Source organism: Apostichopus japonicus, chromosome 7 (genome assembly GCF_037975245.1).
Source record: "Apostichopus japonicus isolate 1M-3 chromosome 7, ASM3797524v1, whole genome shotgun sequence".
In the NCBI taxonomy this organism is placed as follows: domain Eukaryota; kingdom Metazoa; phylum Echinodermata; class Holothuroidea; order Aspidochirotida; family Stichopodidae; genus Apostichopus; species Apostichopus japonicus.
Window position 1 is genome coordinate 26,246,321 of NC_092567.1, and position 26,215 is coordinate 26,272,535.

The 26,215-nt window shown below is 37.6% G+C and overlaps 1 protein-coding gene across 2 annotated transcripts; it reads left to right on the plus strand.

Moving 5' to 3' along the window:
- The first annotated feature begins 8 nt into the window (after positions 1 to 8).
- Positions 9 to 25,927, plus strand: LOC139969922 (transcription intermediary factor 1-alpha-like). 2 transcript variants are annotated; one of them, XM_071975334.1, is made up of 15 exons: positions 9 to 402; positions 1,552 to 1,802; positions 2,695 to 2,852; positions 3,515 to 3,697; positions 4,552 to 5,622; positions 7,606 to 7,717; positions 13,200 to 13,274; positions 14,021 to 14,167; positions 14,815 to 14,928; positions 15,640 to 15,819; positions 16,433 to 16,776; positions 17,509 to 17,677; positions 18,732 to 18,806; positions 19,630 to 19,782; positions 20,039 to 25,927. In XM_071975334.1, exons 1-15 carry the CDS (start codon positions 216 to 218, stop codon positions 20,213 to 20,215), a joined length of 3,396 nt encoding a protein of 1,131 aa, XP_071831435.1. In that variant the 5' UTR covers positions 9 to 215; the 3' UTR covers positions 20,216 to 25,927. The 2 variants fall into 2 exon arrangements, with proteins under 2 accessions (XP_071831435.1, XP_071831434.1); XM_071975333.1 differs by having other exon boundaries at positions 10 to 402; positions 13,197 to 13,274.
- The last annotated feature ends 288 nt before the right edge of the window (positions 25,928 to 26,215 follow it).

A 26,215-nucleotide genomic window follows, 5' to 3' on the forward strand; every position in this document is an offset into this window, starting at 1 on the left:
AACTATCTGGTCATGCAGCAGAAACAAATACTAAGTAAAGTGTAGGAGGCAAACTAAAAGTGTAGGCTAGGCTAAGTTGCACTGGTCCATACCACCTATACCATAGCCTAGGACCGTCTTCCCGCTACAATACTAGAAATAACTGAAAAGAAGAAGGCCTTTTTTCAGGCCGTGTTTTCTCATTTGTGCAATGTATAATATCATATGAGATTAAAATGGACCCCGCAAGTTCCTCGACAGCTGGAAATTGCCAGCAAAATAACCAGGCTCAAAGACCTCTGAGACCAGATGAGGTTAACTGCAGGATCTGCAACAATGAACTAAAGTACAGACACCCAAAGTTGTTGCCTTGCTTGCATACGGTTTGTGCAGAATGCTTACAGAAATCAACAGAAAGTAAAGGTAATGAATCTTATCACACGGAATCATTATGTTGCATCGCATGAGCAAACTGTTACATGGAATGAGGAAAATTGCTAGACAAATGCCAATATGACCTAGGCCTAGGTCCTAGTATCTGTTGCAGTGTTAGTGTTATAATGCTCAGGATGATATAATTTTAAATTCTGCATATTACTGGAAGCAAAATGCTTCTTGTTGGTAAGGGATATAACATCAAAGTTAAATATAACAAAAACTGTTAGCAAACTGCTTATCCAGTAAGAGCTTGTGTTAGACTAAGAGGATCTGTGTAAAAGTAAGTGGGCCTGCATTACGTTACTGTGAAGAAGATCCTGCTAGGATCGAAACGTCAGGCCCACTTGCTTTTACACAGGGATATAACTTGTAAGCACTAAATTATTCCTATGACTATCACTTAATTTGTTCATTCATTTATAGCAAAGAAGTATAATTATTTTATATGAAACAATAGTTTAACATTGTCGCCTCCTAGCCTAATTATCACTTTGGAAGTGCCTTTGGCCTTCATTTTTATAAAAATAAGAAGACAGAAAGATGATGCCAGTACTATTTTCTGTAAGTTTGCTCAAAATTTGGTGATTAAAACAAAAATGCAAATCATGAAGTTCAATCTTTGACTGCAAAGCTGTTAACTGGTTATATGCCTTGACCATTTCTGCTAGATGATAATTGGATGAATAAAGCAATACACATGACCAGGACTTGACGACCAAGCCTTAGATTGGCCATATGAGCTGGATTTGCAACCCAGAGAAATAATACAGGCATCTGTAGCTGCCTGGTTAAAAATTGTGGTAAATCTTTATTTCAGGTGAATAATATAACCTATAGAAAATTGTACGTCTCAAGCTGTATACGCCACAGAGCTGCTGAGTTAGGGACTCTCTCTCACACACAAAAAAGTGGTGCATTCTCCCTAGGGTGTCCTGAAAGTGATTTGCAACATTTTCATGTGTCTAAAATTTGAGATTGGCAATAGATTTCAAATGTGCATGATGGTACTCAGTTGGGAAACAGTGTTGTACTTTGCACATAGCTTTAATGATTTAGATTTTGAAATGAATCGACTTACACTGCAACCTAAACTTCATCATTTTAAGAAGCTCTTTCTGTTTTTACTTTCTTCAGGAGGACCGTCCTCGATGGCAGCTCGCTGTCCAGTCTGTCGTCAGATGTTTAGCTCTAAAGACATTCTTGAGAACTATTTCATCACCGGAATGCAAGGCAGTCCTCAGCAAGCATCCAAACAGGACCAGAAGACTTGTACAAGCTGTGAAGATAATGCTAAGGCCTCTTGGTTCTGTGAGAATTGTGTGGAGTGGCTCTGTGATGCCTGCAAGCATGCCCATCAGAGGGTAAAACTTACCAAGGAACACAATGTAAGAAAATCATTTCACATTCATGTAGCAACAACTTAATGTCACATAATTATTCAAGATTACTCATGTGCCAAATCACTAACGTACAGTACTGGGGAAAATAAGTGAATTCCTCTTATTCAACTGTACTTTGCAAAACATGGGATTTGAGTTGATATCTCCCCCCCCCCCCCCCCCTCTCATCCTACCAGAGTTCAGAGTGATTTTCCTTGTACTGTAAGGCATTTTCACATGATGAAGTCACATTATTTCAATCTTTTAAAACAGTTACAGAAATTGTATAACAAGACAGAAGATATGGAATACTGTATAGTTCATAAGCATAGAGACATTACATGAAGATTTATAATTATATAAATACAAAACACAGCAGGAGGATGGAGACTCACAAGAAAGTTTAATTCAGAAAGTTGGACAGATGGACAGACAGACAGATTATTTGAAACACTGAACAAAAATGACAGTAAAATTAGATGTTTCAATAATGTGAGCAAAACATTTCCTGACTGAATACTTCACTGTTTGAATAGTTTTGGTGTCTGTTGTAGTGAAACTTTCCAATTTAAGTATTGTGTGAAACAAGAACAAAATGAAAGAGTAAAAAAAATGTATAGTGCAGATCATCTGATTTGGACTTCATCTGCTGCATAATGATCAGTTCCATGTAATTTTGTTAATACTGGGTTTGAACGTATAATTGTGGTTATTTGTGGACTCGCAGGAATAATCCATCCAGCTACAAAAAAACATATTTTATGGTTTCACTCTTTATCTGTCCTAAAATCCAAGCTCACCGACCCACAGTTCAGTGACTCTAAATGTCTTTCCAATATCTTTGCAGAATAGTTGCCTCTCTCTATCGGCGTAATCTTTCTGTTTTGTTTTTCTACAGGTTACGTATATCATATTACCTTCCCAGCCTGAGTTAACCAATAAACGTTGGTTTCCACCGTGTCAAATACATAAGGGTCAAATGCTCTGGTTACACTGTGCCACCTGTGAGACCCTGGTCTGCCAGGAATGTCAAAGAACCATACATAATTCTCATAGGTAAAGTTCTAGATTATCTCTATTGGTTCCAAAATTCCAAATGTCATTTGGGATCTACAGTACATTCCTTTCTTTTTGGTATATATTCACAGCATTTTCTTGCCCTGAAGGCATTTGCTGTCCTTCACTGGGTGTTTTCTGTTTGGTTTAAATAGTTCTAATAAAATTAGGAAGAGACATGAATGTCTGTTTGATGCATCTTGCTTGATCATATTAGGGCCGAAAATCCTTCCTTTCCACCACCGAAAAATTTGGACCACGTCCTTTTTGGGGTATTAAGAACTTATATTGCCTGGAACGTACTTCATTGCAAGCCTATTTTGCTGGTCTGTTCATCTGCAAAAGCCTATCCCTGCTTGTGTGTAAGGTGTTTTTAATCATGTATTTTTATTTATTAATGTGAGGAGATTGATGGTTTCAACAAGGACTATAATTCATTGTTCGGAGTATTTTGTAACTAAATAAAACCAAACTGTAAGCAAACTACTTATCACTAAAGAGCCTGTGTAAGAGAATGTGTAAAAGTAAGAGGGCCTGACGTTTCGATCCTAGCAGGATCTTCTTCAGAGGCTGAATGTCAAGTTACAGTAACAGAAGGGACAAATACATACACAGAGCACAGACAGGTTAAAATAAAAATAAATTATTGTTTAACCTCACAGAACGCAGGTAGTTGATACAGCAGCACAAGGAGTTCGACAGTTATATCACGGTAACTGTTCAGTGAGGCTTGCTGAGAAACTCCAGCAGGTCAAACAGGTCAAAGATATGATCGGGAAGATCAAGATTGAGATCAACCACCATGAACAAGAGATAACGGCAAAAATGAGAAGTCTAATGGAAAAGTAAGTCACTAGAGCTTAATATGCAGTAGCAATCTGATAACAGATCTGTCTGTCTGTCTGTCTGTCTGTCGGTCCATCGGCCTGTCCACCTGAAATCCTTTAGAAACTCCTCTCCGAGAACATTTGTGTCTGATCTTGAGGATAATTGGCAAGATATGTCAGTTGGTATGGGACCCACAGTTGTGGATCGTAATTGGCCAAAATGTGAAATGTTATAAAACAGACCCTTCATAAGCTAATTTTGAACTAGTTTGATGAAATCTAGTTGCATGAATTAAAGACTAGCCCAGGAAGGAGAGGTGGAAAGATGGTTTATTAAGCTAGAAGATGAAATCAAGCACCTCTCCTTAGGCTTCTTCAGATTGTCAGGAAACTAGGTTTAAACAATTCAGGGTAGAAAGTGGGTACTAGTAGTAGTACAGAAAAATAGGTACGAGGTCATCTTGAGCATATTAGAATGAAAACATGAAAATGATTGCAGTAGTACATAGCTATTTTGCTGAGACATTGCCTTCTTTTTAACAGAATGTTTACTAACCGGGCCGGGGCCTCCAGGATATAATATAGATGATGGTAACATTTCTATCGTGAGTCCTTCTGTGGGTTGAATATCACTTAAACTGGAAAAATGTTTGTAATGGATATTCAAAGTTCTTTTTCTTAAGGAATGGGCTTTATCCCTAAGCTGCCTGGATACAAAAGAGAGCTAAATTGAGGATAAGAAGTTAGGCAACAGCTTTGCTCTTTTAAAATGTGTGGGGGAAAAGAGAAGTCTGACAAAAAAAAAAAAGGTAACTATTCATGGTTACACACAAGCAATGTTTGTTAACGGTCTAGCTTTACTCTGGTTTCAGACTCGTGGCCGAAATATCCAACAGAATAGTAACCCTTAACAACAATCTGAAGGAGAGCTGTAAGAAGAAACAGCAGTTTCTTGAACGCCAGCAGCTTGAAGTGAGTCACCTGGAGAGGGCGCTCTCTAGGTGCCAAGAATTTATCAAAGTCACCATGAATAGCAAGAACAATGCGGCGGTTGTTTCTTGCAAAAAGACGTTGGACAAGCAGGTGGACTTCCTGCTACGGAGAGAACCGACTAAAATGCCAGTCGCCGGCCTGGAATTAACGTTTCTCTTGAATGATAATTGCAATATTTTGAAACAATTAGGATCATTGGGCCATCTTATCATAAAGGATCCTCTGGATAATATTAAGGTTCCTATGATGGGTAATGCCCCCAACAATCTGGGAACATATTCTGCTGTGAACTTTCCAGGTAATTGTAACAATAATGGGCCTGGCCAACATCCGGGCCAGTCTCAAGCTAGACAAGCTGACTTGATTCAGGCTAATCTACAAAATATGAGCCCGGCTGTTCGTAGCATGCTGTCCAAGGCAATGGTACGATTTGACCAGCAGACAACCTCGAAACCAACATTCAACGTTAGCACTCAGCCTCCCGTCAGTACTTCCATGAGTGCACCCTTACAGTCGACTCACATGCCCAGACTAGCACAGAATAGACCCAAGTTTACCACTGTCAGGTTACCGCACCCTGGCTTGTCCCTATCTGTTAGTCCCATCCAAAGCCCCACAATAAATAACCATTCTGATAACAGGAACCCATTACAGAGGCGACCGGTGCCTATCCTTCCTCGACCGTTAGCAGTCAAGGACGCAGAACTACGGATTCCTTCAATATCCCCAAATTCTGTTAGATCTCTTCAACAAGAACAGGATATTCTCTTGAACATACCAAACATTGCAGATGAGTTACCGCAGTCAAATAAACATCAACAGAATAACAATTCTAGTCAAGCCAACAGCTCAACAGAAGCGGTATTGAATACAGGAGATATATCGGATGGGGGCAGCAGACCACCAGCTCTGATTGTAACCACAAACCATCCAGGATCAATTCAAACAAGGTAAGTGAGGAAACAAACGTTTCTCTGCGTTCTCACTGCCTATTTGGCAATCACCTTAAACTTTGTTAGTTCAATCGAAACTATAGTATGAAATGTTTTCCCGAAAGGTAATGAGGGCGGTATTGGAGAACTAAGCATGCATAGACTCCGGATGTGTGACCTGATTAATTCACTTTGACGTTTTCTGTATGCCGCGGTGTTGGATGAATCTAATAAACAGTGATAGTAGTTAACGACTTTGCGTTCCACATTGTAGTCATTGCAGACTTTGCAATCCGCGGTCCCTCCCTCACAATTTTGCAATGTCGGTAAGGCGACTCCATAGTTTTCCTTTTCGGGAAACCAAAACAGCAAAATCAAACTTTGGATTTGGATGCAAGAATGCTTTGTAAGGTCTCAATAGATACTGAAATTCAATGATGTTAGTGGTTGCTACAAATGCAAATGAGTAAAATGATTATTCATGAGGTTTGAATATTTTAACTCTTGCTATATGTAGCTGCAAACTCATCAAGTTCACAGGTAACAACATATTTGGTCCTTATTTGCCTTTGTTGATTTGTTTTAACAGACTAGTGGATACTCTGTGTCCTTTTCCATTGTTTCAAGAGAGTTCCTCGTAAGAAATGGCTGTACTATATTAAATTGTCTTTATTTATTTTGATACTTGTCTCTGAAGCAGGGAATAGTAATATGTTTCCTGTGTAGATTAATTGATACACATAATTGCAATTGTTTAGCAAGATGCTCATTCTGCATTTTTGTTTAAGTTATGCAATACCGATTAAATGCTGAGCAATACTTTTCATTTAGCTACCCAACAACTACTGAATTTGCCTCAAGTTGCCAGTTTTACATCAATTGTTTCTTCAAATGTAAACATAGCTTAGTTTGTTGTGGAAGGTGGTTGAGCACTGCATGTTTAAACTGTTATGATATCGGCAATAACGGCTCCAGTTTAGTTGTTTTGTGGACATTTAAGTTGCTATTTGATGTTGGGATGGATGCTAGCTAATAAGTTTAGGTGATAAAGGGATGAAAATGTCTTAAGAATTCAGCAATAAAGCAAGTCATATGTGTGACAGAATGGTATTTCATGTGAGTATTAGTTATGATCATGTGACTTTATTAATATTAAACCATGGTTTCAATTGTCCTTATTGAATCATGGATAATCAATGAAAAAGAAAGACAATTTGATGTTTTGTCCATGTATGACAACACAAACTATTTCTGTAGTTTACTTCTCCAAAGAAATTAATAGATTTTAATATTTTATATCTCAGCAATGAAACAAGCTACTGTGCCAAGATGTGAATTGGATCTTTGCCATGCTTGTTACTTGCTCTGTATTGTAAGGTTTTCAACCCCTCACACCTTCCATGCACCCCTGCACACACCCTGTACACTGCCTTATTGACCACAAGCTGCATTGTGACCTAGTATTTGATTGTTATGAAGAACAATGGACTTACAACTGAACCTTCACTGAACAATGGACGAACTGATCAGGTGCCTAATATCTGTTTACAGCTAATGACTGGAGCTCCTTTGGGTCAATTATTTTGTATACTGTACAGTGTTATCGGTTACATGTGTTAAAAACACTGCAGTTTGTAGTCTGCCGACTGGCAGTCAGAAAACCAGTATATATATGTTCAGTTTTCCTGACTGATAACAACACGTCTTGAAACTGGCAAAACCTTGATCAGTCTTCTAGTCCTTAGTACACGGACACTGCACGGACACTGCACGGACACGGCGCGGACACGGCGCGGACACGGCGCGGACACGGCGCGGACACGGCGCGGACACGGCGCGAAGACTTTAATCCTCTTGGATTACTTTAAACAGATGTCAGCGGATAATTGGGATCCTTTCTCACTGTCTACTAGAGAGGTTGTAGTAATGGTGGCCGTCCTTTCAAATCTTTGTGATTTTTGCATTTTTTTATCCAGTAATTTTTTTTGTTTTTGTATTCAGCACCCCCGTAACCCCAGAGGATAACAAATCACCAGAGGAAATACATATTAAGCCAGAGCCAGGGACAACATCCAGCGAAAATTCATCATGTCAGAAAGAAAAGGAAGTACAGGTAGGTTTATTGTTTAAGAAAACTCACTGTTTGTGCTGCAAAGTCCCAATATGTTGGTTCCATATGTCATCATGAACAGAAAGATACATTAGCTGGATGCCTATTCTCTTAAATCCCTAAATTCACAAGATCGTACCAGGATAGATGAAATTAGATATAGAGATCAGAGGCTTTCAAAATGAAATAATAAAACATTTGTATAAATTTATGCATGCAATATTTTCTGTACTGGATTAAACCGGTTTAACAATTTCTTTATAGCTAGAGTGTGAATGGCACCAAAATTAATATGCAAAATGTAACATGGCTTTGGTAAGAATGATACAATCATTAAAAAACCACCATAAAGTTACAGCTTGAATGCTGGTCACATTGTAGTAGATATTACAATATATGACAAACTACCATATGTTTGCATTCTCACCAACTACCATATGTTTGCATTCTCACCAACTACCATATGTTTGCATTCTCACCAACTACCATATGTTTGCATTCTCACCACCAACCATGTGTTTGCATTCTCACCAACTACCATATGTTTGCATTCTCACCAACCACCATATGTTTGCATTCTCACCAACTACCATATGTTTGCATTCTCACCAACTACCATATGTTTGCATTCTCACCACCAACCATATGTTTGCATTCTCACCAACTACCATATGTTTGCATTCTCACCAACTTCCATATGTTTGCATTCTCACCACCAACCATATGTTTGCATTCTCACCAACTACCATATGTTTGCATTTCTCACCAACTACCATATGTTTGCATTCTCACCACCAACCATGTGTTTGCATTCTCACCAACTACCATATGTTTGCATTCTCACCAACCACCATATGTTTGCATTCTCACCAACTACCATATGTTTGCATTCTCACCACCAACCATATGTTTGCATTCTCACCACCAACCATATGTTTGCATTCTCACCAACTACCATATTTTGCATTCTCACCAACTACCATATGTTTGCATTCTCACCACCAACCATATGTTTGCATTCTCACCAACTACCATATGTTTGCATTCTCACCAACTACCATATGTTTGCATTCTCACCAACTACCATATGTTTGCATTTCTCACCAACTACCATATGTTTGCATTTCTCACCACCAACCATATGTTTGCATTCTCACCAACTACCATATGTTTGCATTCTCACCAACTACCATATGTTTGCATTCTGACGACCAACCATATGTTTGCATTCTCACCAACCACCATATGTTTGCATTCTCACCAACTACCATATGTTTGCATTCTCACCAACTACCATATGTTTGCATTCTGACGACCAACCATATGTTTGCATTCTCACCAACTACCATATGTTTGCATTCTCACCAACTTCCATATGTTTGCATTCTCACCACCAACCATATGTTTGCATTCTCACCAACTACCATATGTTTGCATTTCTCACCAACTACCATATGTTTGCATTCTCACCACCAACCATGTGTTTGCATTCTCACCAACTACCATATGTTTGCATTCTCACCAACCACCATATGTTTGCATTCTCACCAACTACCATATGTTTGCATTCTCACCACCAACCATATGTTTGCATTCTCACCACCAACCATATGTTTGCATTCTCACCAACTACCATATTTTGCATTCTCACCAACTACCATATGTTTGCATTCTCACCACCAACCATATGTTTGCATTCTCACCAACTACCATATGTTTGCATTCTCACCAACTACCATATGTTTGCATTCTCACCAACTACCATATGTTTGCATTTCTCACCAACTACCATATGTTTGCATTTCTCACCACCAACCATATGTTTGCATTCTCACCAACTACCATATGTTTGCATTCTCACCAACTACCATATGTTTGCATTCTGACGACCAACCATATGTTTGCATTCTCACCAACCACCATATGTTTGCATTCTCACCAACTACCATATGTTTGCATTTCTCACCAACTACCATATGTTTGCATTTCTCACCACCAACCATATGTTTGCATTCTCACCAACTACCATATGTTTGCATTCTCACCAACTACCATATGTTTGCATTCTGACGACCAACCATATGTTTGCATTCTCACCAACTACCATATGTTTGCGTTCTCACCAACTACCATATGTTTGCATTCTCACCAACTACCATATGTTTGCATTCTGACGACCAACCATATGTTTGCATTCTCACCAACCACCATATGTTTGCATTCTCACCAACTACCATATGTTTGCATTCTCACCACCAACCATATGTTTGCATTCTCACCACCAACCATATGTTTGCATTCTCACCAACTACCATATTTTGCATTCTCACCAACTACCATATGTTTGCATTCTCACCACCAACCATATGTTTGCATTCTCACCAACTACCATATGTTTGCATTCTCACCAACTACCATATGTTTGCATTCTCACCAACTACCATATGTTTGCATTTCTCACCAACTACCATATGTTTGCATTTCTCACCACCAACCATATGTTTGCATTCTCACCAACTACCATATGTTTGCATTCTCACCAACTACCATATGTTTGCATTCTGACGACCAACCATATGTTTGCATTCTCACCAACCACCATATGTTTGCATTCTCACCAACTACCATATGTTTGCATTCTCACCAACTACCATATGTTTGCATTCTGACGACCAACCATATGTTTGCATTCTCACCAACTACCATATGTTTGCATTCTCACCAACTTCCATATGTTTGCATTCTCACCACCAACCATATGTTTTCATTCTCACCAACTACCATATGTTTGCATTTCTCACCAACTACCATATGTTTGCATTCTCACCACCAACCATGTGTTTGCATTCTCACCAACTACCATATGTTTGCATTCTCACCAACCACCATATGTTTGCATTCTCACCAACTACCATATGTTTGCATTCTCACCACCAACCATATGTTTGCATTCTCACCACCAACCATATGTTTGCATTCTCACCAACTACCATATTTTGCATTCTCACCAACTACCATATGTTTGCATTCTCACCACCAACCATATGTTTGCATTCTCACCAACTACCATATGTTTGCATTCTCACCAACTACCATATGTTTGCATTCTCACCAACTACCATATGTTTGCATTTCTCACCAACTACCATATGTTTGCATTTCTCACCACCAACCATATGTTTGCATTCTCACCAACTACCATATGTTTGCATTCTCACCAACTACCATATGTTTGCATTCTGACGACCAACCATATGTTTGCATTCTCACCAACCACCATATTTTTGCATTCTCACCAACTACCATATGTTTGCATTTCTCACCAACTACCATATGTTTGCATTTCTCACCACCAACCATATGTTTGCATTCTCACCAACTACCATATGTTTGCATTCTCACCAACTACCATATGTTTGCATTCTGACGACCAACCATATGTTTGCATTCTCACCAACTACCATATGTTTGCATTCTCACCAACTACCATATGTTTGCATTCTCACCAACTACCATATGTTTGCATTCTGACGACCAACCATATGTTTGCATTCTCACAAACTACCACATGTTTGCATTCTCACCAACAACCCTATGTTTGCATTCTCACCAACTACCATATGTTTGCATTCTCACCAACAACCCTATGTTTGCATTCTCACCAACTACCATATGTTTGCATTCTCACCACCAACCATATGTTTGCATTCTCACCAACTACCATATGTTTGCATTCTCACCAACTACCATATGTTTGCATTCTCACCAACTACCATATGTTTGCATTCTCACCAACTACCATATGTTTGTTTTCTCACCAACTACCATATATTTGCATTCTCACCAACAACCATATGTTTGCATTCTCACCAACTACCATATGTTTGCATTCTCACCAACAACCATATGTTTGCATTCTCACCACCAACCCTATGTTTGCATTCTCACCACCAACCATATGTTTGCATTCTCACCAACTACTAATGTTTGCATTCTCACCAACCACCAACCATATGTTTGCATTCTCACCAACCACCAACCATATGTTTGCATTCTCACCACCAACCATATGTTTGCATTCTCACCATGAACCATATGTTTGCATTCTCACCAACTACCATATGTTTGCATTCTCACCAACTACCATATGTTTGCATTCTCACCAACAACCATATGTTTACATTCTCACCACCAACCCTATGTTTGCATTCTCACCAACTACCATATGTTTGCATTCTCACCAACTGCCATATGTTTGCATTCTCACCAACTACCATATGTTTGCATTCTCACCAACAACCATATGTTTGCATTCTCACCACCAACCCTATGTTTGCATTCTCACCAACTACCATATGTTTGCATTCTCACCACCAACCATATGTTTGCATTCTCACCACCAACCATATGTTTTCATTCTCACCATGAACCATATGTTTGCATTCTCACCAACTATGTATGTTTGCATTCTCACCAACTACCATATGTTTGCATTCTCACCATGAACCATATGTTTGCATTCTCACCAACAACCATATATTTGCATTCTCACCAACTACCATATGTTTGCATTCTCACCAACTACCATATGTTTGCATTCTCACCAACTACCATATTTTTGCATTCTCACCAACTACCATATGTTTGCATTTTCACCAAATACCATATGTTTGCATTCTCACCAACTACCATATGTTTGCATTCTCACCAACTGCCATATGTTTGCATTCTGACGACCAACCATATGTTTGCATTCTCACCAACTACCATATGTTTGCATTCTCACCAACTTCCATATGTTTGCATTCTCACCACCAACCATATGTTTGCATTCTCACCAACTACCATATGTTTGCATTCTCACCAACTACCATATGTTTGCATTCTCACCAACTACCATATGTTTGCATTCTCACCAACTGCTATATGTTTGCATTCCAGCAGATATTATAGTTCCTAGCACATTTATTTTCTCTTATTGAACAGAAAGTTGTGAGTAAGTGATAATTAGTTTAATTATTTCATAACAAGTACATTTCTTACTCTGAGTCTCTGACACTAATATCCACATTAACATTTTATGTCCTTGCACATCTTTATATTCTCTGTGTTGCTGATATATTGTTTTTCTATTAATCCCTTCCTTTGAGGATTCTGGTCTACAAAGTTTTTTGTTAAAATATCTTGGGAATTTTCTTGACTTTGTACATCTCCTTGTGTTCAACTTCCTTTATGCCACGAGAGCCAGAAATTTGCATCATTATTTTCTTCTCCTATATTTGAGTTTTTTGTCCCGAGCTGGTGCACAGGTGAGGCACCAAGTTATTCTTCACATCAGTATCTCCATCATATAACCTTTATCAATAATCATGTACTAGGGTTTCTTAGGTGAGGTACAAAGTTATTCTTCAGTCAGTATGTCCATCATATTATGTGGATCAACAATCATGTGCTTGGGTTTTGTCTCACTTTCCTCATACAGCAGCAGGCTGTGGTCAATTCAGATGTGCTCTCAGATGGCAAGTACAGGATATGGTCAGGAAAGCTAACATGGAGGGAGGTAAGAAAGAATTAAAACCAAAAGAAAATAGAGCTTAGACAGATGTGAGAAACTGTGAAACAGCTGAGATAGTAAAGAAAGAATAAAATTAAGCAAAATATAGTTCTGACGAAGCAAAGAAAGTGTCCTTGCCAGAAAGAGATTTGCACCAGATATAATCTCTCCTTGAAGAACATTTGATATAAAGTATTGTACTCATCAGTTTTGTCACAGATATTCCTAGTAAGCCAATTCCAACCAGTTGTAATTGGAAATGAACCTTTAAATTATCAAAATTAATTATTAGTATTTGTTAGATTATTAGAAGACAAAAGCATCCATGCCTTTCATGTAACTCTTTAGTCAGGAAGTTTATGAATCAAACCAGTTTATGTGTTACAGTAACAAAATGCATTTCACGGCTGAAATTTCTTTAACATATCAGATAACTTTGCAAAATGTTTGTCATTTGGGTGTAGGTCTTCTTATTATTTGATATGCCATAGTTGCATATATGTACAGTATTTGGTTGCATATGCATATGTATTGTGTTGAATATGCATATTGATTTGAACTAGTAATTTTTATCTCAAAGGGACTAATAAGCCTTTATATATAACTTGGTTTTAGAATTCTTGTCATGCTAAGTTTCTGTTGGAACCCTGGGTTCTTTTGTCATACTATTGTCCAGAATCATGGTGTTTATTTTTCTAATGATTTGCAGCTTTATATTCAGTCTTGAGCTGTGTTTTCTCTTCACGATCTAGAACGCAGATAAACCCAAAGAACCGTCCCCCTCGTACTCGGTCGTCAAGTGCCATTTCCATGATTTTCATACGGATGCACCAACAACCATCAATGTCTCATCTTGGCCGGATAAGTTTTCAATGCACCTCATTCCACGTCATTACATTGTAAGTAGCATAACCCCCTCCCACCCCCTCCCTGCCCCCTCCCCCCAAAAAACAACAGAGATCCTAAAAGAATGACACTAGTGTAATTTGATATAATGTCTTTTCATGCGACTGGTTATGTTTATTCATAGAACTTGTCAGTACAAAGAGATACAGAACCCACCATGTTTGTATTTCTGCTAGGTTAGTTAAAACAGTCCGTTGTACTTGAGAAATAAAGTTAAAATTAGAAGAATATCCCACAAGAACAGCAATCTGTTCACTCATGCAACTAGTACACTGTTCCCCTAAAACAATTGACTACGTATATCTTAGTATCAACCAACGTAATATCATCAGATGGAGATTAACGTCATTAGTCAGAACTTCAGTCCAAAGTTTGCTATGCAAATAAGGCTAGGCCTAGATACATATGTTTTAGAGTTTGCTCTAGGCATAACAGGTGGTTAACATCTGCTGTTATGTTAAAGCATCATGGTAGAACCATAATTGATAGGACTATTAGCATAATTGGCCTTACTGGAATTATCATATTCTGTGATTATAAAATTTGAAATAGAGTACAATCATGATAGTTTTACCTTTTGCTTCTTTTTGCTTACTTTTACCAAAGCTAATTTTTTCGTTCCTTTGTTTACATCCGGCAGAAATCGATTGAAGAGCACATAAAAGGTGCTAAGAAACTCTTCATTGAATTTGACAAAGATGACGAAAATAAGAAACAAGTGGATAAGATCACAACTGCACTGTTGGCCGATATGGTGAGTTGTTTATTTATATTTCTCATTTGCTATTCCTCTGTGAGAGGCATGGCTTATTATTTTGCAGACATGTTTTTGAAATATTAGTCCAAATGTCATTGGTGCAAAGGTACCTGATTACCTGAGAAATATTTATTTTAAAAGACCAAATTTCTTTGTAGTTAAACTTTGCAACTGAAATTTATGAATTTTTTAGATGGATATTCCTGGTTTTGTGGTAGGCGATGTATTATGTTTTAGGTCGGTGTCCCTGGTAAAACAATCGGCAGTTAATCAGGATCACCTCAACCTATATTGCTCAGTTGGTAGAGTGTAGGACGTACAACATCCAATTATAGACAGTAAGGTCTTACTAACTTGTCAATCCCTACAAGAACTTTAAGCTATAATATAACTGACTGTTAACAGAACCATCTCCCTTCTCACCCTCTGGTTTAAGCATTTAGATTAAGTTACAGATTGTGAGGAAAACTTAGTTTAATACCCAGTATGGGCTTTCAAATTGTAAGAATAACAAAAAAAAATTGCCAACTTCATTGGTTTTATAAACAGTTAAGTAATATAATGTTGAGAGTATAAAAAGAATACATGGCAAAAAAGTGTTGAAGAATTTATACATTTTGAAGAAAATTATACTAGAATTAAAAACATTTGGCCTGCCTGACTAATATGTACGTTCATAAACGTCTATATTTCTATTCTCTGCCGTAGGTTGGTATTGCCTGCTATTTCACTGGTCCCACCAAGATCGGCGTCTTCATTGTGGCTTGCATACGAAGGCTTCAGAAATATGTGGCGCTGGTTCCGGCCCAGCAGAAAGAAGTTTTGAGAACGTTACGAGATGTCGCAGGTGACAAGATGAGGGTGTACCTACAAGAAATAGCAAAACAGGTGAGAAATACTGACTTTATAGGAAATAGCTGATTGTCAAACAGTTCATGGCCTTGTATCTGTCTTTTGTAGCCATTCTGCTTACCAACAGAGCACATTTATGACAATGTAGATACAATTTAAAAGAATAGTCCAGGTCAAAATTTCATTTTGATATGTTAAAGAGGAACATAACCTAAAAGCATTCTGGTGAAATGTGCAATCAATTCCTATGTACGGTTTATATCTCGAAAATTCCCCAGTTTTTTTTCATTCAATCATATGTCAGAGGGATCTGTTAATGATTGACCCAGTCTTATCAGATGCTAGATATTATATCCTTCAAATGGTACAAAGTTGACACACTCAACCAGAGATGTGTCAAAGATTGCCCCAGAATTAACTGTCTGCAAAAAGAACTTGCAAGATTACCATACATCACCTAAAATATGATTTTTATATTGTATTATTTTCATCAACAATTGAGTCAAATTTCTCGAGATGACATAAAGAGCCTGTATCCATTATGTTACTCCCTGTCATTTATGGTTATTTTCTGTAACAATTTTAATAAATTGGTCATATTTCCATAGCCATCTTGTTTGAAATCATTGTCATTTGTTTGTTACCGTAGCAACCCAAACCTGTGATGCCAGCCACCACACCAGAGAATGCTCAGACTACATTAACGACTACTACAGCTTCTACTAGCTCTTCATCCAGCACAACGACCTCTGCCAATGACACTAATACCACAGATAACGCTGAGAACCATACAGGAAAACTAGCTAACATTGGTAACATGATAGGTGGTGACGGTACAGGTTACAACGACATACCCAAGAAGAGCAATCCGGACGATCCCAATGAAGATTGGTGCGCCGTATGCCAGAATGGAGGGGACCTACTCTGCTGTGATAGCTGTCCCAGGGTGTTTCATCTACAGTGCCATATACCGCCTCTCCTCTCCACTCCAAAGTAAGATATATTCTTTGGACATGTCTTTTTGTCTCAGACTTTCTTTCTGTGGTGTCCCTTTGTATCATAAATATTGAATAACCAGCAATGAACGTAAACAATGTTTGTGACTTTGACAATATGATTTTGTCAGATTGAGACAGACACAAAGACTGTACAGCCCATCGTGTTTAGAATTTGATTAACAATTTCAGACTTTTCTCTCAAATGTGAGATTTTCCTTCCTAAACACCTGGCAAAATTAGACCACAAGTTCATTTTTTGGGTGTTTTGCGCTTTTAATCTGACAGCTCAAAACTGTCATTGTTAACAGAACAAGTCTCTATTGTTTGTTAAGCTACTCTGATGAGGCAGTCAGTACAACTATGACCCTGATGTTAGGGGTGGTGTGCAAACAATGACCCTGTTGCTAGGGGTGGTGTGCAAACAATGACCCGTTTTTAGTGGCGGTGTGCAAACAAAGACCCTGATGGTAGGGTTGGTATGCAAACAATGACTCTGTTGGTAGGGGTGGTGTGCAAACAATGACTCTGTTGGTAGGGGTGGTATGCAAACAATGACCCTGTTGGTAGGGGTGGTATGCAAACAATGACCCTGTTGCTAGGGGTGGTATGCAAACAATGACTCTGTTTGAGGGGTGGTGTGTAAACGATGAACATGTTGCTAGAGATTGTGTGCAAGGGGGAAGGGGGAGTGTGCAGATTTTAACTTGTCTCACATTCTCTTTTACAGTGATTCAGTCCCTTGGAGCTGCACTTTCTGTCAAGAGCTTGCAGAGGAACCTGAAGTACTGGTTGCAGAGAACGGAGTTGTCCAAGACACAGTGGCAGGAACTGAAGAAGCAGGGGAAGGCTCTAGAAAGAGGAAACGAGAGGAAAAACTTACAGAAAGAGACAGAAAGGTAAGATGTTTGTTAAATTTCTCAAAGAATTTAAAGGTATTAAGTATTATGACTAAATATGCTAGAAAAGTCAAAGAATTGTCACTAGGTATGTTTAAACTTCAACCATTTAAAGGCACTGGACAGTTTCATTCTTTGGGAAATATTGTCAAGATTAACAAACCTCAATGTCTGGATGAGATTTGGATGGTCAGACCCCTCCATCAAAATACCTACGGAACCTGTAGTAAGTTATGCCTGCTAAACTTAAATAGCAGTAACCTGTACCAAAGGTTAATTGCAGATAAGTTGACTTTAGTGTGTTCAGCTATTATCACTCCTTAGTGATGCACATGCTGTTGTGATACCCAGCCTGCCCAGATGCTCAGTCTGCCCTGATGCCCAGCCTGCCCTTATGCCCTGCCTGCCCCTATGCCCAGCCTACCCAGATGCCCAGTCTGCCCTGATGCCCAGCCTACCCAGATGGCCAGCCTACCCCGATGCCCAGTCTGCCCAGCCTGCCCTTATGCCCCGATGCCCTGATGCCCAGTCTGCCCTGATGCCCAGCTTGCCCTTATGCCCAGCCTACTCAGATGCCCTGCCTGCCCTGATACCCAGTCTGCCCTGATGCCCAGCTTACCCTTATGCCCAGCCTACTCAGATGCCCTGCCTGCCCTGATGCCCAGCCTGCCCTTATGCCCTGATGCTCAGCATGCTCTGATGCCCAGCTTGCCCCTGATGCCCTGCTAGCCTTGATGCCTTTTTGTTCATCTTTTTCTTATATTTGTTTATTGTTGAAGCAGCCAACTATCTAATTTCAATCCAATTAAGACTTTGGTTTTACTCAAATTTGGTCGTTTTCCAAACAGTAAAAGTCACAAGAATGAACACACACCTTGGTAAACAGATTGCACAGCACATTGATTCAGAAACAGCATCCAGACAGTGCTATATGCTTGCTGTCGAAAAAAGAAATTTCAGTTTTAGGACTTTAGTATTAACGATTACACTTGGTTTGTTCTATTGAGGAAGTCAATATTTGATTCTATATTTATGACTCTAATTTTCTTTCCAGCTCTGTGAACGTGTAATTCTAGAGTTATTCTGTAACCCTTCAAGCATTCCATTTAGGGAACCAGTCTCACAAGATGTAAGTACCCATATCTTAATCTGCTTAGCATTTTGTTACAGATACCGTGGCTGAAGTCACTGCTACACAAGGCTACTAGCACCACTAATGACTTAATTAGTCATTATTGCTCTTTATTTTGTTTTGATCTGTGGCTTGACACGTCTACAAACAGGCCTTGAAATTAAGGATATTGATCAGCTAAATGCAAGTGGGTTTGGCATGTAGACATTTTTCTGTCGGTAGACATCAAGAACATGAACATCAAAATCAGTACAACAAACTGATGTGATGAAGTGGGAATAGTGAAGTGCTAGGCCTTTCACCAAATATTGCCCACATTATGCTGGATAGGCAAATAAATTTCCTCTATATTCAAACTTTAACACCGTTTCTATGGCAACTTTGATCAAGACTGTTTGGTTTCTAATTTAACACTACTCAATGTCTGAAAAAAAAATGTCTAAAATCTCAAGAAAAGTACCATTGGAGGTGCCTCAAAGTTCAGGCTGTTTGCCAGTGAAATTCACTATTTGTCAGTAGGAAAAAAAGAGCACTTGCATTTTACTGCCAGTGCAAATTAAGCATGTTTTTGTAATCAATTCAGGGTTAGAATGAAAAAATAATGGGAATTGGAATTAAACAAGTCAATTTTTTAGGCACTGGAATCTTTGGCTCAAATTGTGCAATTCTAGGCCTGCATAGCATATTCAAATTAATTAAAAAAGAAAGAAAAAGGGGAAATTAGAAAAAGGAAGAAACTTCTAAACACAATTAGGTAAGATGCTCAAGTATGGAGGTGATACCCTATGGCCTTGTTCTTAATATTTTTTTATTTTTCTAGGTTCCTGGGTATTATCAGATCATCACACACGCTATGGATCTATCTACAATCAAGGCTCACCTCGTTCCAAGCAACTCAGACTATTACCAAAACGTGGACGAAATGCTCTCGGACCTGAAACTCATGTTCAGTAATTGCTTTGCATATAATGGGGTAAGACATTTGAGAAGGTATAGATAATCCAGTCTTAGAAGGAGGAGGAGGCATTATATGTAACATGTAGTAATCAGAAAATTATGTTGGTTTCATGGATAAGAAGGGTAGACACCTCACTTGAATAAAAACCAAAATGGTGAATAAATATTAAAAAATATCATTTTCCAGTAATTTCAAAAGATCCGTATTGTAACCCTAATTTTTTGATATGATTCTCAATTTATCCAAATTTTCATTTTGTATTTCTTGGCAGATGGAAGCAAGTGTTTCTCAGATGGCGAAAACACTTCAAAGGCACCTTAATAAGCTAATCAATCAATTCCTTCCCGACTATGGCTCAGAAGTGGATAAGAACGATCCCACGTGGTCCGGAGAGGATCGGGCCAGTAAGAGAAAGAGAAAACCGAAAGATATCGTACACATTAAATGAAGATTGACCGCCACCTCATCCAAGTGGAATGAACACAGAATGAACGTCGTTCATCACCCTCAGACAGAAGAAGAATTGGTCCAGAGGTCGTACGAGGTGTGGAGAATCGTCTAGGGAAGAGAGGATCAAACCGTGGAGCAAGATGACAGGGTCACTCCAAGGAGGAGAGAATGATGGATGTCTGCAGGTTGGTTTGTAGAGATGGAAAGCGTGATGTAGAACATTGGGCATTATAGAGGGAGGTAAAGAGAGAAAGTTTAGCTGTCCAGGGTGGTGTGCCACATCAGATTTATATTCTGCTGGAAATTGCTTTCCTTGGCAAGGATAAAGTGTAATTTATTGTTGTTGGAATGCACTGTTTAATGTTTCTAAGAACAAAAAAAGTCTCAGAGTACACTTCATGCCAGAAAGAAAATCTCTACGGTGGAATTAAATTTAACCGTGGTCCATGGGCCTCACGTTTTCTGTTGTGGCTTACGTAGCATCCCAAACCTACAGTATAAGACCCTTCACTCATATAGTAAGAAGTGAAACACTGGGATGTTTACTTTTTTGGACTGTCCTGGCATGCTAGTGAAGTTCACAACTTCAATCACAGTTGGTTATTTCACATTCAGTTTTCATTGCTTTTGTTTGCATTATTCGCCAAGAGAAAGTTAGATAATAAAGAGATACATTATAAATATTTTCATTAAATTAATGATAATTTATAAAGAGTTCAAGAATTCACTTTAATTCCATATTTTCCTGCCTGGATGCTGTATCATATCAAGACCAATCATTTGCAAATAAATAAATGTTTAAACAAATTTTGTTCCTTAGTTGCAACAATTTTCAATTGCTAATACCACTCTATACTGTCCTCTCATTTGATGCTTTAAAGCACTGGTACTGACAGTATGAACAGTTCTGAACCTGGTCTGATGTAGAGATATTGATACTGCTCATACTTTCATGACAGGTTTGACACGAAAGTATCTAATGGAAATAGTTGTTCCAATGGTACAAATTCATTACTGTCTGGACAACTTTCTAATGCTAATACCATGCTCTACTGTCCTCGCATATCATGCTTCCAAACACTTGTACTGACAGTATGAACAGTTCCAAACTGTTATCTGGTAGATGGATATTCACCTCATGAATATTTATACATGAATATTCATGCATGAATATTCACAATGGATATTCATGATGAATATTCATGGCGTACTGCTAATACTGCCAGTTCAAGTGCTTTGAAACATAACATGAAAGTACAGTAAATGCAAAACATTTCCAGAATTGTTGTTTTAGCTTTATCTCCATTTTTTTTCTCAAATGATCTGTATTAGCCAAGCTAACAAATGAAATTATATAAAAAATAAACAAAGATATACATAGAATGCTACATTACAATCAATGGTACTATAGGGGAGATGTCTTCAACAGATATTAAGGTTTCTTGTTGTAGAGAATTCCTGCCCAAAATTGAAGTTTATATTTCAGCAATCCTCTGGTCTCTAAAAGAACATTTGCCTTTCAAGAAAAATATAAATGAGCCTCTGTTTGTGTTTTGTGTTAAAGATCACTAAATTCATGTGTCAGACATTGCCCATATCAAAACATTTCCCAATTTTGTCTTCCTCCCATGTATTATGATATTGATTAAATATCATTTTAAGTTTTCATGATATTTGCTAAATAATATTATCTGATATATTGATTACGGAATTGTGTGCTAGCTCTCAGAGACCAGAAATTCTGTTGTCTAAACAGTATATAACAAAAATTAAAAATTATGGATGCTATGTTATTAAATTTTGGAGTCCATCATTAACCTATTTTTCACAGTCATATATTGTGAACCTATTTAAATGAGTAATACTTTCAAACAACTAATCCAAATTCTGATAAAAAAAAATCATAAAATATGCTGCCCACCACCCCCCATTAAGCCCCTCCCCCTTCCTATCCTAGTAAAGACACTACTATAAGTAAAGATTGACCAAACATAAAGCAAACAATAATTGAGTTGATAAGGACAAGCTTTTTTCTGCTTCCCACCCCCCTCCCACCCTGCATTATTTCAGCTATCATATAATAATAATAATAATAGTACGACTTATGATGTGCACACAGCACTCAAAGAATGTTCATGGCGCAAATGACAATGAGAAATGATACAAATAATACAGAATAATACAAAACAATGACAGAAGAAAAACTTAATGGTACAAGATTATATAAAAGCTTTTGATATTAAGTGGGATTTGATGCTCTTCTTAAAGTTAGAGAGAGTAGATGTTTGTCTGATTTTTAAGGGAAGTTGGTTCCATAAGCGAGGGGCAGAAACAATAAATGACCTATCCCCCCAAGAATATGATGATAAGCGACTTTTAGAAACGCCACAAACGAGTAGATTTCACAGCTACTATGGTGAGGACCTGAATACTTAGTTTGATTTAAACAATGTTAATTCAGGAAGCCAAGATATAGCTTACAAAAATAATTTATAAAAATATATAATCATAAGAAAAAAATGTAATAAAATTAGAGAATTAATTTCAGCAGTGTTAAATTGTACCATGTACATCTTTGCAACAACACTTAAAAATTAAAATTGATGTACCTTTCTTTAATAACATACTTCTTTATGAATGGTGGATCTCTTTACCTAACTTAACTTATAGTAAGAATAAAACTTATAGTTGGAATTTAGAATTTTTCCCCATCACTATGGAAACATTAAAGTGCCATCAAAATGTTAAGATCATTCCATAAATATTGTAGTAATTTCCAACTAAATGATTAACTGTTTAGTTAGTGTATTAAAAATCTGTAATAAATTGACAACTGCCTTCAATCTTATTAAGTGAGGAATTCAACATTGTGCTGCAAAATTATTATTTATGAAATGTTATTTGTTGAACAATTTGCAGCAAAATGATGAACTGATCACTTAAAATAATAAAAATAATAATAAATCTTGTCAATTCAACATATCCCAACAAATCGATGTATTTTGCTCGCATCAGAATGTCATAATTCCAACATTTTGCAGGAAAATGATAAATTGCAGCAAAATTGCAGAGAAAGATTTTAATATTTTGATGGTTCCTTAATGTTTCCATATTTCATAGACAGGCCTATATATGTCTGTACAGCTACCATTTTCCTTACGATATCGGTATGGAGACTATGCTCCACAGAATGCTGTAACCATGGTTAAAGTGACAAAGTTTATTTACACCTTCCCTCTCCCCTACCCCACAAATCCATCTGTATAAACTCATATCACTTGATTGGGGAAGTGGGACTTTTTCTTGGGGGGGGGGGGGTTGGGTGGGGGAGATGACCATTGGAGGTTATCTTAATTATCTGAAGCCAGTAAAATTTTAAATGAATACCATTGGGCAGTTGTTGGATGATGGATTAACATTGAAGAGATTTATAAATGACTTGTAGCAAGTTCTCTATGACATCATTGAGTTGTACCAAAGTCACTTCTTCTATATCTTTAACTTATCACGTTTTGTAATATGATTTGAGGTGATTCAAGACAGTGATGATAGTCGAAAATATTGGACTTATCGTCAGAATACAGCATCAACCTGATTAAAAGGGTCTTGGAATAGGACAATTCATACTGCTAGTACAATATTGGTATGATAGGATAATTCATACTGCTAGTACAATATTGGTATGATAGGATAATTCATACTGCTAGTACAATATTGGTATGATAGGATAATTCATACTGCTAGTACAATATTGGTATAATATGATAATTCATACTGCTAGTACAATATTGGCATGGTTTTATAAGCATAATTCATACTGCTAGTATAATATTGGTATTGTTTTATAAGCCATATTATTTGTTCAGTACTCTTTTTCTTCTCTTAGTTCTACTGTGGGAGGAATGGTTTATATTGAGGCATTGCTACCTCTAAAAGGTCATTTGAGTAAACGGATGGTCAACATCTGAAAACAGTGCGATAAAACTTGCAACCACATGTGTGGGAACTTACAGTTTGTGTGTACTGTGTGGGTTCGCTCAGTCAGAGAAAGTACCTAATGGTATTTGGTTGGGGTCAAAGGTCACTTGATGTCAACAATTGTTAAAACTCTAAGAAAAGTCTTGAATCAAGGCTGATTTAATGGGGGGGGGGTGGGGACAACATCTTTGCAACATGTGGTCCTGGTACGGTTTGATCTGTAAAACTGAAGCTGTGTGTAGGTATGTACAGCTGTTTGCTGGGTGTTTTATGTTGAAAGATTATTATTGCTTGTGTTGTATAGAAAGTTGAAACAATATTAATACTACTTGGAAGGTTGCAGAGGAGAGAGAATGCCGTGTAAATTGCTCATTGTTTGGACATCTATTTATTAAAACCAGATAAGAGACATCGAGAGACATCTCGATATAGCGGTGAAATACACCAAAGAGGGATTAGTAAAGCTTAATTTTACCAGACAGAGAAGATAAACAAGAAATGTACACACAATACAGGGGGGGGGGGAAGGGGTTTGAAATATTTCATTGATTTAGATATTGTTTAGTTTTTGTTGAAATGAATGATCCTCAGTACAGTGATGTGAACTTCAACCCCAAAAGATAACAACAGATTTTTTAGATATAACAAGACAATGTTGACTAGATTTGAACTAGTTGTTGTCTTTGCTGTTCCAGTACATTTGTTTACATTTTCTTTGATTAATTTGAGTGTTCTGTATGGTGAGGATAATAATATTTAAGAAGGTTGGGTTCCAGTCATTTGTTATACATAAATCTATTAGCATACTTAGGGTGAGGGGGAGGGGGGGGGGTTGTGCGTGGAACAGGAGGGCATGAAAGATGTTATACACATATGTAAGAAGGGAACCAAAAATTGTGTATACTGGGACACTTTCACGAATTTAATTTATGCATTTACAGGAACTATACAGGAAGTTTAATGCGATCGCGAAGTTAGGTAAACTATTCCTGCCTCCGGCACTATTCACTCCGAGACCTTTACGAGTAAAGATCTATTTCATTTTGGCGGAATCTGATTAAAGTCATCGGGGAATTTGGTAATTGGAGTCTAACACTAAACTACAGAGTAAAATAGATGGTCATCACTATGGGTTCTCTAAATGAAAATTAATGCGCTGTAGCAACGTGAACTGTATAGCGTAAAGATCTTGCATTCTGATTGCGATGTCAAGTGATAAGTTTTTTTAGTGCATTTAGTGTATATTTTCATTTCTTTTTCATTTGAATACATTAACCTGGTCATTTATATGAACTTTCTGTAATCCCGTAGTATTAGTCCTGGGTCTTTGAGTAGGTCCTATACTGCGCTAAAATATTTATATGTAACAAGCTATTAAAAACTTGTTTCTAATATTTTTAGTTGATTTTTGTTTTGTAGTGGAATGGATTTTGAGGATTTAACTTGCCTTGTTTTTGCTTGCTTTTGGTTGACCTGTTTGACCTCTTGAAATGTCAAAGTTCATAGCGTAAGTACCTCCCATCTTTTACAGCGGTATGTTATCTTTCGTTAAATGTTTTCCTCTCGTTTTCAATAAACATTTTAATTTTCCTTTTTGAATACACCTCAAGCAACCAAGAACAAGACAGAATATCCTTTGTGTAATTATGTAAATAGAATGTACATGTTTCTGTGATAATGAACCTATTTTATGTAGCATTGATAATAAAATGTGTTAAAAACATAACAATTACATCTGGCTTCTCTCCTTTTCTTTCTGGTGTATCATCTGGGTTTTATAGTTCTCCATGATGATGGATGGTAGGGGGAATGGGGTGGGGGGTAGGTTTGAGAGCAGGGGAAGTGGATAGGGGTACGGCTTGACGAGGGGAGATACCAATTTTAATCATTGAAGAATACTTACAGGTTCTAAGGTACCATAAGGTATCATTAGGTAGCTAACATAAGGTATTGAATTGGGTTGGTGTGTGGGTGGATATAAGTGTTACTGTTTTCTTGTATTGTTCTCTCTATTTACTTA

What these genes read in the sequence shown, in the direction of transcription:
- LOC139969922 (XM_071975333.1), top strand. Translation starts at nt 216, where the DNA reads ATGGACCCCGCAAGTTCCTCGACAGCTGGAAATTGCCAGCAAAATAAC. An exon ending in ATGAGAAGTCTAATGGAAAA is followed by an intron (nt 3,698 to 4,551) that starts GTAAGTCACTAG and finishes CTCTGGTTTCAG; the next exon opens with ACTCGTGGCCGAAATATCCA. An exon ending in CTGCACTGTTGGCCGATATG is followed by an intron (nt 14,929 to 15,639) that starts GTGAGTTGTTTA and finishes TCTCTGCCGTAG; the next exon opens with GTTGGTATTGCCTGCTATTT.